The 14,134-nt window shown below is 38.1% G+C and overlaps 1 protein-coding gene across 2 annotated transcripts in view; it reads left to right on the top strand.

Annotated features, from left to right (window-relative positions):
- aqr (aquarius intron-binding spliceosomal factor) overlaps window positions 1–14,134 on the top strand; it is a 47,141-nt gene continuing 33,007 nt past the window's right edge. For both annotated transcript variants that reach the window (XM_006798435.3, XM_006798434.3), the window contains exons 1-15: window positions 1–108; window positions 493–589; window positions 864–920; window positions 1,322–1,362; window positions 1,467–1,502; window positions 1,620–1,740; window positions 1,885–2,025; window positions 3,839–3,907; window positions 4,065–4,165; window positions 4,255–4,331; window positions 6,551–6,615; window positions 8,613–8,729; window positions 8,819–8,932; window positions 9,729–9,832; window positions 12,913–13,015. In XM_006798435.3, the coding sequence (XP_006798498.1) occupies window positions 506–589; window positions 864–920; window positions 1,322–1,362; window positions 1,467–1,502; window positions 1,620–1,740; window positions 1,885–2,025; window positions 3,839–3,907; window positions 4,065–4,165; window positions 4,255–4,331; window positions 6,551–6,615; window positions 8,613–8,729; window positions 8,819–8,932; window positions 9,729–9,832; window positions 12,913–13,015 (1,230 nt within the window). In that variant the 5' untranslated portion in view covers window positions 1–108; window positions 493–505. The remainder of the gene's footprint in view (window positions 109–492; window positions 590–863; window positions 921–1,321; window positions 1,363–1,466; window positions 1,503–1,619; window positions 1,741–1,884; window positions 2,026–3,838; window positions 3,908–4,064; window positions 4,166–4,254; window positions 4,332–6,550; window positions 6,616–8,612; window positions 8,730–8,818; window positions 8,933–9,728; window positions 9,833–12,912; window positions 13,016–14,134) is intronic.

Genomic DNA, 14,134 nt, shown 5'->3' with positions numbered 1-14,134 from the left:
ACCTTTTCAGGAAGTTAGTCGCACGCAGCGCGTTTGATTGTGGAGGTACATAACCAGCAGTCCGACGGCAGTTACATTCATGCTGAAATAATAATAATAATAAAAAAGGTTAGTGAGCTAAATTCTGGCAACTTTATACCACTGAACTGGAGTTAATACTGAACGATTAACGATTCAGTTGTGTCTAAATGCTACTAATTAGCTATATCACCTCATTGAGAATGCTAACAGTTACTAATGTCATGTTACTACTTTCTGAACTCGTAACTCTTAATTTGATGTTAATTAAAGTACAGGAAAGTCAGTTAGTTCGTGCTTATGAAACCTCCTAGTTTACTTTTTAACCGAGATTGTGAACTTTCTCAACAATAAATTACCCTGTATTCGTCCAGCTATCGTATATTTACAAAGCCTCAAGTTGAAAACAGATACTTGTATCAGTCGATACTTTAAAACAAATGATTTCTGCGCTTTTTCTTCTTCTTCTCACAGTCGTCATTTTATTATGGCCACCATGGAGAAAGAAACCCCTGCTAAAAAGGCTGCTACTCCGTCTGTATCCCAGATAAATGCGGAATATGTCACGCAGGTAATCACAGCATTTATTTTCTGCATATGTGGTTCAGTACTGTGTTGTGAAATTTTTCCATGATGCTGGTATGCTGAAGATAAAAAAAAAGTGTCCTGATTTTCTTTTGTTGCATTCTTTGTCATGCTAAAAACATAAAGACAGCTTTGCATGGGCTAAGGAGATAGGATAGGACAAATGGCTGTAACTATGGCATATGTTCAATTAACAATTTGTTGCATCTTCCATGTTTATATTTAATATTATGTGTGATTTTTACATTTCCCCTTTTCAGTTGTCTAACAAATATTGGGCGCCTCATGCAAAGAATAAACTACCTTTTGACCCTAAGGTGAGTTATTTGCACTTTTGCAATTTAGAGGTGTTGGTACAACTTTTATTAGTGATAACCAATCACCAGGGCTTTTGGCAAACAGTGTAACATTCGGTGATGAAAATTACCACAGTTTGTGCTCCATTATAATGCAGTGCTTATAATTTGGATCAAGTTCAAACAAAAATAAAGGTTGATATTTGAATTGCTTATTGGCCTAATTGTTATTTTAATCCTTGGTATCAGCCCAGAGTGGGAGCACTGTAAAGATTTGGTCATGTATCTAATAGAGATTGATTTATCATTTATCATATAGTTTCAGATAGTAAGTCAAGTCAGCAAACTACCAAGCACATGTTTGTTAACACTAAATTTCTGTGCTTTTATAATGCTTTGAATGTTCTTTGTGGGGGGGTTAGGTGATGGAAGATGTTTATGAGAAGGAGATTCTCAACTCCAAGTAAGTGAATTTTGAACTTTCTTCCCCTATGAAACACTTTAAAAAAATATAAAGGACATATTTCACCGTTCATTGTTTTTGAGTTATGCCCATTATATTTTCAGATTTGCCATTAGGAAAATTATGCTGCTTGAATTCAGGTAAGTTATTTTTACTGGATTTTCTTTATGTTATCATTTAAACAATCACTGCAAAAACAGTGATTTGACAACACTACTTGCTGCATGGATATTAATTTATTATTTCTAATATTTCAGCCAATACCTTGAAAACTACCTGTGGGTGAACTACACTCCAGAGGTTTCCAGCAATGCCTACATCATGTCCATTTGTTGCATTGTCAATGAGAAGTTCAGAGAAAATGTTCCAGCCTGGGAGGTAAAAAATTTTTTTTTAAAAAAAGCAGTAATTTGTTGAAGTTTAGCTTAATTATCATTAAATGTTGTCTATATTTGATTGTGTTTGCCACAGCTAATGCAGGAGCTCAGCTTTTTACATTTTCTATTGTTTGCTGTGTTTCAGGTGTTCAAGAAGGAACCAAGTCATTTTCCATTTTTCTTCAAATGTGTGATGGAAGCCGTTCTGGCAGATGAGCAGGCTGGTCTTACTCTGAAGGAACAAACTGTGCTTCTGGTCTTTATGGACCACTGTTTCAACAGTCTGGTGTGTACCACTACACTGATATCTTATAAGTAAACATTCAGAGAAGTTAGAGTTATTCTACTACCACAGTGATGTCTGTTTTTGTGTCTGTGTTATTGTGAGTCGTCGGTTTATATTTTAAAGACAGTATTTATATATTATAAAATGACATGACTTGTCTTTTTAAGCCAGGTTAGTGTCTTAAAATGTAAAGCCAATTACATGACGATTTAAATAATACAAATTAAGACACTTTCTTACACCATAATGGAAGGTAAAGGTAAAAAAAATGTTTGTATATTTCTTGGGAAATGGCTCTACACAACAATTTAATAAGGACTTTCTTTACGTCCTAATAGTTTTTAAAAGGTTTTTATAGAGCCCAGGTGACTAGCTCTCTGACTTTTACCATGATCATCATAGAATTATGATCACTGACAGGTCAGGTAAACATCACTGATTATCTCTTCATCATGGCACCAGTTAGTGAGAGTGATACGTTAGTGAGCAAGTGAACATTTTGTCCTTATAGTTGATGTGTTAGAAGCAGGAAAATTGGGCAAGCATAAGGATTTGAGCAAGTTTGACAAGGGCCAAATTGTGCTGGCTAGACAACTCTGGCAGAGCATCTCCAAAACTGCAGCTCTTGTGGGATGTTCTCAGTCTGCAGTCATCAGTATCTATTAAAAGTGATCCGAGGAAGGAACGATGGTGAGCCAGTGACAGGGTCATGAGCAGCCAGGGTTCACTGATGCACGTGGGGAGTGAAGGCACCGTGTGGTCTGATCCAGCAGTCGAGCTACTGTAGCTGGTTCTGATAGAAACGTGTGAGAATACACAGTCCATTGTAGTTTGTTGTGTTTGGGCTCATCAACTGGACAACGGAGCAATGGAATAAGGTGGCCTGGTCTCATGAATCACATTTTCTTTTACATTACATGCATGGCTGGGTGCGTTGCTTACCTGAGGAACACTGGGTACCAGGATGCACTATGGGAAGAAAGCAAGCCAGCAAAGGAATTGTGATGCTTTGGGCGATGCTCTGTTGGAAAACCTTGGGCTCTGCTATCTGTGTAGATGCTTCTGTTCCAGACCATTTAGGTCCATTCATAAAAACTATGTTCTCTGATGCGTGTGGCCTCTTTCAGCAGGATAATGTGCTCTGTCACAAAGCAAAAGTGGTTTAAGAATGGTTTGAGGTGTTGGCTTGGCCTCCATATTCCCTAGATCTCAGTCCAGTTGAGAATCTTTAAGACATGCTGGACAAACATGTCCAATCCATGGAGGCCCCACCTCATACCCACAGGACCTAAAGAGTCTGTTACCAACATCTTGGTCCAAAATACCACAGCACACCTTCAGGGGTCTAGTGGAGTCCATGCCTCGACAGGTCAGGTCTGTTTTGGCAGCAAAAGGGTTACCAACACAATATTAGGCAGGTGGTCATGATGTTATGCCTGATGTACTGGTACTGGCAAGATAAGTAAGAATTAATGCAATTATCTTTACTGTCCACTAGATGGCAATAATAGACAGGACAGGTCAATTTGGGTGATCTCCATCTGTATCCTCTGCAGTTGCATTAAACCACAGGCAAGCACTGCGGATGTTTCACTTAAAATGTGCTGTGATAGCCTGCTGCCCTTTAATTGTATCCTATAAAGGCCTCTAAATATTTTAGTTGGAGACTCCTATTAGGGATTGAAGTATAATATATTTTATTTTATTTGTGCATTATAAGTATAATGCACAAAGCATTTTGACAACCCTGACCTCTCACACTTAATCTTCCCTCATTTTTTTTTCTTTCTCTCTCTCTGCACTTTCCTCCCAGGAGGTAGATTTGATCAGAGAGCAGGTGCAGCAGCTCATCTCTCTGCCAATGTGGATGTGCCTCTTACCAGTAAGATGTCAAACTATTATCTTAATTAAGAAGCTGTGGTGTTTATTGGCACACCAAGTAATGTTTGATAATTCTAAAGGAATGAATTGCTTCCTTGCTATGAGACTAATCCCTCTTTCCACTCATTTGTTACTCATTTGTTTCTGTGATTTTACAGTCCAGACTCCAGCACGAGCTGAGGAAAGTTCCAAAGCTGCAGAAGTTCTGGAATCTAATCAAAAAGAAATCTGATAAAATGGATGCTGACACAGCTGAGCAGTAATGATATTTGTGTTCAAAGAAATCTATACAGATTTAGAGAATCTGTTTCTAGGTTGTTCTGATTTACTTTCTTCGTGTTTCCTCAGGGCAAAGAAGGAGAGGACCTTCCTCTCGGCTCTTATTAAAAAGTTTCACGGAGTTCTTGCGTCAATTCCACCAACAGGTAAAAAAATGCTTGCATATCTCTTGGGAAATAGCTCTACACAACAATTTAATAAGGACTTTCTTTACATCCTAATAGTTTTTAAAAGGTTTTTATAGAGTCTAGGTGACTATCTCTTGGACTTTCACCGTAAATAATTGGTCAGATCCATAAATCTCAAAACCATAAATGTGTTTAAGCATTTTCTTTGTAAAATTAACAGATACATCTGTGTGCATGGCCCTTTTTTATAAATCTTAGTCATAGTAAGATTGTACTCACATGCACAAGCTTTATTTCCACTCTGGTATTTAGCCATAAATATACACTCCTTTACGTAATCATTTGCATAATTAAATGCTGTTTGCACCTCGAGGTATTAGACACAGCAGTGAATTCCACAGCAAACAGAAGTGCTGTTTCACTGTAGTTGTAACTAAGAGACGGAGATGTTGGAGAAAAAGGAATGTGTTCTGTTTATCGAATCATGGTTTAAAGTAAAACTGCTGAACTGAGAAATGTAAGCCAGATGAAAAAGTGGACTTGATTTGCTATACAAATATGAAAAACGTGAAAAAATTACATTTCTTTATAAATACGAGACAGCCCATGGTACGATATTGTCACAATTCATTACTCATGATATTTTTGTTATTTTTGTTGCAAAATGAAATTGTCAAGCATGCCGACACTGTCACTAAAACCTTCCATAAATGTTGCCAAAGTCGGAGTCGGTCTGCAGTTGAATGGGGGTCAAGTTGTCAGTTACATGCAGTAACTTGTCAGTTACTGCAATAAACTGGAAAATCACAAATCGCATATCTGTTCCTTTTTGCATCTACATAAATTCCCATTTAACTGTTACTTTTGTGCTTACGAAACCTTTTGCTCTATTAGCAGCATAACCAGAATACAACCAGCTTGCAGCCAGTTGAGCTGAGTTCCCTTGAGTTGTGCTCACTGACAAAAACTCATTCAGACCGGCAGTATCAAGCTGATTTGTCTACATTTATCAACTAAATAGCAATTATTTGCAAACCTTTGACAGTCTAGGACGTGACCAGTGTTGGATGGTTTTTCAGTTGAGCTGATTTAATTAAGTTTGCTAAGCTAACTCAAGATGGTGGTGCATGAGATGAGCCCTTTTGTTTGTAGCACTCACAGAGTGTTTTAATTCATTTGATAAAATATTGAAAATTTTGTGTTAATACAATGTTGCCACAAAGAAAATGCGATTCTATGCTGTATCGGTGTGTGTGTGAAAAGCAGAAATGGCTAATTTGACACAACGTAATGCATTATGTTTTCCAGCTATCCTTTCTTCTCTCTTACCTTGATGCAGTTTTTCAGAAGAACAGATGAGATTTTAGTGCTTAAAGGTCAAGGTCATCATGACCTCCAATGCATGAATATGCTGACTATAATGAAATTCCACACAAAAGTCTAATAAGATAAAATGGTCAACTAATGCTTTTTTTATACCCAAAAAGGTCAAAGGTCACTATGACACCGTAATGTTCTGCACAAACACCCTTCTAGTTTTTGCCGAATGCCATATCTCAGAAGCAGGAGTGAAATTTGTGAGAATATTTAACATTTGATTAGATACTGGATTGTCTTCATATAATCTCTGTGTGTTATATGAGTCTGGATAGAAATGGATGTAAACTGTTGCCAGTTGCAGCACGCCTATTCTTTCTTTTCGAGTCGTGCAGCTGCCCAAGGAGGATGTGCTCCAGCTGCCACACAGCCAACGGCGCTCACCGCTATGTTGTAATGCAGGCCGACACACAGGCCCCCCACCTGAATGCTAAAAACAGAATGTGTGTATTCGTGTGTTTAGATAGAATCAAACCTGACAGATTAGATCAGAATCTAAAACCCAGTAGGATCCACATCACTCCAATACTTACTGCATGGCCCAACTTCTAAGTGTACACACACACACACTTACACACCAGCATGCCTAATGAGAGCTTGGGACCCAACATGCTGCTGTGCGAGCCGTGCAGCATCTCGTAGTGAGGCTCACACACTCAGCATGGCACTTTGGCGTTGTCCATATGCGTTTGCTGTCCTCGTGTCCTTGTTGAAAACTACACATCGCCCTCTACAAAGCAACATCTAATATTTCCTGTCTTTTTTGGGTTTGTCTATTCATCATATTTTATCTTTTGCTGTGAATGTGGATTTCCTGAGCCAAAGTTATAACCTGAATTATGCCCTCTTATTTTCCACAGGGCCTGTATCCATGGACCAAGTGCATTACTGCGAGAGATTCATAGAACTCATGATTGATTTGGAGGTAAAGCACAACCTTCTCAATCATACATTTCTCAGCCATGTTCATTTTTTATTTATGTTGAGAGATAATGCATTCATTGTTAGACTTGTTTCTATGGGACTTTCAGTACAAGGGTAGTTCTACGGTATTTTTGTAATCATGATATCCTGATGAAGGAAGCAGTCTAGACTTCATTTTCTGCAGATCTCATTAGTTTGTCTTTTGTCCTTCACATTTATAGCTAACTCATGTCATTAACAGTCACTGGATAAATGATCTGCATCAGCTTTGCTCTCTGTGCTTCTCTCTTTCCTGTCTGCAAAGCTATGCACTATTTGAAGCTGTAGTCTGATCATAGTATGAGAGGTTATTTTCAGCGTGATGGCTTTTGACATGTGCTACAAACTGTAAACTATAACAAAGCCCAATGACATAATGTTTGGGGACATCCAATTCCCTTTTTAGAAAAATGATGTTTGAAGGAACGATTTATTTAAAATATCCTTGTTTTGTTTTGGGGGGATATTTTTGGTTTGTTGGTCTCTTTAAATTTATAGCAGATTGCAGATTTGAATTTATTTTCCAATGTCTGTTTTCTGTTCTTAATTTAACTCCCGTGTGCGTGACTGTTGCCTGGAAACTTGAGGCAAAGGTCTTGTAGGTGAAAGATAGTTATTTAAAAGTGTCAGTTTCTTTCGGCTGTGAGCTGCAGCGTTATTAGATGTGAGATCTGCAAAAAAAAAAAATGTATTCCACCAAATCTCAATGAAAATCATGGTGTGCTATTTGCAGCTGTTGGGGGGTTTTTTTTCTTCATATTTTGAGGTGGGGGAAGCTTCTCCGAGAGAAAAAAATAGAAACTAAGAAAACTTGATTTAGTTGCCGTAGATGCCATGCAATAGAGTGTATTCAACTGTGGAAATCCCGATGCGTTTTTGTCACAGAGTCAGGTTTTCTTTTTTTGTTTTTTTTAAGGTGATGAAATAGCTTTTAAATATAAGAAATATTTTTGACGTATCCATTTTTTTAAAGAAATAATGAAGTGACGCAGAACTTCACATAATTATTTAATTCCTGACTAATGAAGGTGGTGTTAACACACAGTGTCACGTAAGATTTTTACGCCTCCTGCCTGGACAGACCTGCTGTTACTAGTGAGTGAGCACAATGGATGTCATCTGGCCCTCTGCTGACAGGCTGGCCTTGCCTTTTCTGGCAGTGGCTACTAGCTGGCCAGTTGACTGTCCCCAGACTCATCTCCTGTCCTTCAGCACTATCATTGTACAAAGACTCAGTTGCCTGAAATCCATACTTCTACTCTTTGATGACAACATGAAAATGATTGCAGAGAACAATACACCTATTATCAAGCCAGTTCTGTGTTGGCTGTCAGAACCGTGTTGAGATCAGAGATTGCTGTTGCATATAAAGGGTATTTGTTCTTTCTCTCTTTAGGTCTTACTCTTACTCCCGCACATGCTGCCTTGAACATCACTTTTCCATGATTGATATAGACATTTTGTTTGTGTTTTGCCTCACAATTTTGTATTTCACATTTGGTTTCACAATAATGTTCATTTTCCCCCTTTGCAGCACTCTTTATAGTGTGAATCTGTATGCTCTAGTCACTCTCTCACTCAAAAGTGTTCTTTGTTATATTCTCACCAAAGCAGGTCTGTTATCTCATTTTGACAGGTCTCCTCTGTTCTTGCCTTGATGTCATGTTCCTGTGCTGCAAGCATCAACCACATAAATAATGAATATAGACGAGAGTTAGACAGTTTTTGCCATGTTGTCTTCACATCTTTCTGTCAGAAAGCGAAAAATAAGACAAACTGTCTTATTTTGAAAAATAACCTCAAGACGAAAAAACAGCAATCAATAAGTTGCCTTGATAATCATGATGCTGAGAAATATGGTTGTTCACAAACCAGTAAAGTTTCGTTTAGTGTAGTTTAGTTTGTTATCGTTTGGAGGGGAGGACTTATTTCCACAAACATGGTTTCATGTGTGTATAGGCACTGCTGCCCACCAGGCGTTGGTTCAATACAGTGCTGGATGACTCTCATTTGGTGGTCAGATGTCACCTCTCCAGCCTCACAAAAAGAGAGAAGGAGGGGCATCTCTTCTGTCAGGTACAAAAATAAGCAAATATGCATTAAAACTTGTCAATGACAATATTCATGTTCACAAAGAATTAATTGTTATTTCCTCATCTTTCTAGTTGCTGGATATGCTGAAGTTCTACACTGGTTTTGAAATCAATGATCAGACAGGAAATGCACTGACTCAGAAAGAGATGACCACTTTGCACTATGACAGAATCACCTCACTGCAGGTAAGAATGATATAAAATGATTTTCAGATATATGATTTCATTTGCATAAACTATATGGATAAAAGTACTGGGCCAGCTACACCGCAGGAGCTGTAGGTGTAATGCTTTGAAGCTTCCAGCACACAGTGCTGATGTTAATACCAGTGGTGGTTTAGAGCTGTTGAGTTATTGAGTCTATTGCCGTACTTTTATGCACCTCAGCACTCTGGAACCCCGCTCTGTAACTTTATGTGGACTGCTGCTTCATGGCTAAGTTACGGTGTTTCCTAAATGCGTCCCGATTGCAGTAATACTACTTACAGTTGAATATCGAATATCAAAGAGGGAAAAAACTTGTTGCAGGAGTAATATAGTACTACATACAAATGGATGCACGGTTAGGTGCTTGAATTATACACCTGTGGTAATGGGACTGAAAAAAACAGAATTCCATGTAATGTAATGGGATAGTTTGATTTTCCAGCATGCCTCATAAGCATCTTTAGTTTTATATATCAAAGTAACTGTTGCAGAGAGAAATGTATGTACCAGAGTATCAGATCATTTTTTTCATAGTTGTAATAAGAAATTAAGTCTTTCCTCATCTTATGCTGAATGTGAATATAATGACTGAATAAATAAGAATGAATGTAAAGTATTCAGGACTGTTGATTTTTCTATATATATCTTTATGAATCACATTTTCAGTAACTATCTCAAGAAACTATTTCACGGAAAAACTGTTATGTATTATAATGGTGATGTGTATCTAGATATCAGTCTCTCATAACACTGCTTATTGGGTTCTGTCTTGCAGAGGGCAGCCTTTGCTCATTTCCCAGAGTTGCACGAGTTTGCTTTATCCAGTGTCGCATCAGTAGACACCCGAGAATCCTTGACCAAACACTTTGGGCATCTCAGGTAATTAAAATCATTTAAAACCAGTAGCATGTTATAAAGGATGTGATGGGAGGATATGCATCATAACTGCTAAATTAGCTATCAACGGAACATCGCTTTAGCTGGCATGATTGCTAATGTGTAAATATTTTGCATGTTTATTAGAGGCTTTCTGTGTTCATCATTCTGGCTTATCTTCAAGTACCTTTTGACCTCGAAAGCTCAAATTCTCAAATTCTCAGCGTATAGGTCCAAAATAATCAGCTCCTAGTGTATTGCTACCATGTTCAGAGGTTCTCCTGAACACCATACAAGTACAAGTTACAATTGAAACAAAGAAGGATATAATAATGTAATAATAATGAGCAATATAGTAGGATTTTTGCTTACACAACAATCCCACCAGCTGAGGCCCATGTCCATGATTATCTTGCTCCTGTGTTGTAATATAGCAGCTCCACCATTGCTGTCTGACTTCCTGCTAAATGGCAGCTAGTGAACCCTTGAACAGGCAGCTGGTACCAGCCGGAGAGAGAGGCACGCCTCATTAATCTAATCGATTTGCAGTGGCTTGAGAATAAACTCTTGGAACAGCTGTGTTTGTCAGATCATATTAGCTTGCCAAGGAGCCAAAAAGCGCCCTCACTTTGATGAACTGGCCTGTGTGTGTGTGTTTTCACTTGTTCACATGTATATGAGAGTGAAAAGAAACTGATTCATTAGTAATTTTTAATTACTTCAAGATTTTATCTTTCTTGAAGTTGACATTTCAAAATTACTGACCAAAACTTTTTTTAAGGTCTTTGTGTTTGGCTAGGCTTTATTCTATTTCACCAAGTGATTACTATTTTGTTTTTACTGTATGGAAGTTCTTTATTTGTGATAGTTGTTTAAACAACTCAAAATTAGTCTTAGCTGGCAATGTCTCCATATACATATTTCTTTCCACTTCAGTGGTGGATTATAAAAGCTTAAACCTCACATTAAATTTCTTTGAATCAGGCAAAGGGATATGAGCCGAGCTGAGCTGAATCAGGTAAAGACTTAGCTGAACCATTTTGTGCATTTCTAGGAGCAGGAGCTCTGCTCCATTTTCCCATAGAATTAAGGTTTTGAATATAGCAGGACGGCATTGTTCACTGCTCCACAACTGTCACCAAAGCAGCTCCTGGGTTACTCCAAATATACGATCAGATTTAACGAGGCACTTTTCATCCAAACAACTCCTGCTAATGCCAGTTTATTCCAGCTGTACTACCCATGAGCTAAGCTCCCAGTCACCTGCCGCTCTGAATTTATCTACTAAGTCCCCAAAACACACAAAAGCTAGCTAGCCCACACTTATACACACCCATACTATTAGATATATACGCAAACACAAATAAACACTTTTTTCAGGTATATGACAATAGGTGAAGTGCCATTTGTGGCCATAAATGAATTGAATTATATTGAATTCAAACAGAAAAGAATCCTAATTGTGACAAATGTTAACCTTCACTGCAGAGCATATTAAAATAAGGAGTGTGATTGGTGCTCTGGATTATAGTCACTGTGGAGATGTTTGTACAGATGTTTAGATCCTTTTTATCCGTTTTTGTTTTGTTTTTTTGCCTCTGGGTCAGCTATGACCAGTTGCATTGTGGTTTTAAGTAGTTCAACCATCAGTACCACCTATCCCTGTGAATGTAATATCTCCACAAAATGATGGAAATTCTTGAAATTAGTTGTTATTGGTCAAAAGTCAAGGTCACGCAACACATTTTTGGCAGTGACATGAGAATTCTTAGGTTTTTTCCCCCAAAACCTCGCTCAGAAAAGTGTGTAGACATGATATACAGTAAACTTTAGAAAAACTCCTGTTATGCCCCCCCATCTTTACCATATCCTGCCAGTGGCTTAGGTGTCAGTTCTGACCTGATTGGGCCATCTGCATTTCTTATAGTGAGTTGTTGTGTTGCGTTTATTTTGTTGCTAAGGGAAGGAATGTCCACATGATCCATGGCAGGACATCCAGTGGGCCACCAAACTGCATCATTGGCAGAATTGCCACCCCACTGCTCGAGCGTGGCATCACAAGTAGCAAAATGCATGCACATACACGGCTACAGTTGGTCAGTCCACGTGTGGCTGCCCAGGCCTGTCAAAGTGTGTCCAGACCTTGTCCCTTGTTGGGCACCAGGCCCTGTCTGTGTCACAGTGTGTCAGCCTGATTAAAATAGGTTGTATGCAGAGAGCCACACCTCAGCCTTCCGAAGCGGAGATGGGCTTTGATTTTCATAATCCTGTCTCATCAGTGCAGCTCGACCCCTCAACATACATGCTGACAGAGCAGTGTCAAAGCAAACAGAAGCACTTTGTGCCACAGTGCTAATAAGCACTAATAAGACTTTGACGAGGCTCCTATTCTAGCACGTTTACATTTAGTGGATTGAAAACCATCCATGACTGCCAAAAAATAAATAAATACTAATTTGGAATTGTCAGACCACAGGACAGTTTTCCACTTCACCTCATTTTGAAAAAGTCTGTTGTACTGTAACAAAAGGTGGCAGCATTTCTTTGTCTTGTTTATATTAGATTTTTCTCTGCATCATAGACTTTGCAGTTGCTGCACATTTACTCATGCAGTTAATGACACTGACAATTGTTGTAGGAGCATACCCAAGCACATGGAGGGATTCCACTGCAGAATGGTGTCTTATTTTAAGTAATGCAAGATCATGGCATTTCAGTATTGTGCAAGGTAGATTATAAAACCACTAATGTCTTTGCAGCTGTATATTAATAAACACAATTAATTGTTGAGGATTTTCCCCAACACTATTGCACCTCTCCCCATCTTCTGAAATATTATCTTTGTACTTCTTTGAATAAAACAGGGATTTGTGTAGATTGTATATAGATGAAGAATATAGATGTTGGACAAATAATAGTAAGAATGTATTCTTAATTGAGAAATCCTATGGTTGGTATTCTTATAATCTTTATCACTCGAGTCTTTACCAAACATTAGACAGGATTTAGTTAATATTTACTTATTGTCATACCTGCTCTAGACAGAAGTGTTGCTTCTTTTTCTGTTTTTTCTTTCTCTGTAGTCCCAATATGCTCCACAAGGTGGCCTCGTATTTGTGTCTGCTGCCTGAACTGCCTGAAGGGCAAGACACCACTATTGAGAAAGAGGTTCTGCTTGAGTTGCTGGTAAGTGCACTGTTGGGTTTACTGGGTTATGTATGTGAACATATCAGTGTTTGGTTTTTTTTGTTTCATTTTGTTTGTTTTAATGACATGTTTCTTGAAATTTAAAAAATAAAATATTAAAATATTTATTCCAGGATTTGTAGGCAATGGTTAATGCCTGAGACTTTAAATGAACCCTTTAAATAAACCTATACATCAGGCATTGGTTACATGGCAACTGAGAATATAAAAGATGAATCACTGGTGTTTATAAACAGTTAGTTTACAAAACTTTCACTGGTCATTTGGCAATACCGCATACTAGGATTGGATTTTACATTTTAAAATAATTAATCTCATTAACTTCAAATACATATTTTATTATTGCAGTTTGACTGCATTGTCCGTTGTGAATTTGCCTTCTAATCCAATAAATGCTTCATGTGGGCATTTCTGTAACATAGGGTAAATTGTAGGCAGGACTAATATGATGGAGAGTCATTTGTTTATTTCCTTTCGTGGAATCTCTGAAGAAGCCTAAGCTTTGATTTTGCTCTGTAGTCACCCTTTGCTTGCTCTCCTAATTTTCTCTTTCAAAACCTCTCCTGGAATCTGGGGGACCCTTGTTTGTCTAGTCTCTCCAATACACACTTACCTGTTCGTGGCAGACCTCTTCATCAAAGTGGTTATTTCAAAGCTGTCCTTAGCACAATTACACATAAGACGTGACGGAGAAGAGCTGTGTCTTATTTATCTGAGTAAATTTTTGCAGGAGACTCTTTGGGGGCTTTCATTTGTGTGTGCATGAAGCCCTAAAACCAACATCCTTGCACAGATAGATTCAAAAACAAGTGGTTGCAGGACTGTAAGCTATAGCAAAACAGTTGACTGAACATTCGTAACAGACAGCATATAGGATGAACCAGTTATAAGGATAGCAGATGACAGCATTTTTTACAGTTTATTTTATTGTTGACATTATTTATCCTCCCTTTATGTCAAGGAAACAAATAAATCATTCGTATAAGTAACTTTGTTTCAGCTCAGCATCACATCTTCAGACATCTACTCAGTGCAAAATGTTTCTGACACATCAGATAAACATCAGACATCTGTAAACATTGTGTTATTTGCATGGCC

This window comes from Neolamprologus brichardi, chromosome 19 (assembly GCF_056152115.1).
Source record: "Neolamprologus brichardi isolate AB-2024 chromosome 19, ASM5615211v1, whole genome shotgun sequence".
Lineage (NCBI taxonomy): Eukaryota > Metazoa > Chordata > Actinopteri > Cichliformes > Cichlidae > Neolamprologus > Neolamprologus brichardi.
Note: the sequence above shows the minus strand (reverse complement) of the source record. Positions and strands in the feature narration are given on the sequence as shown.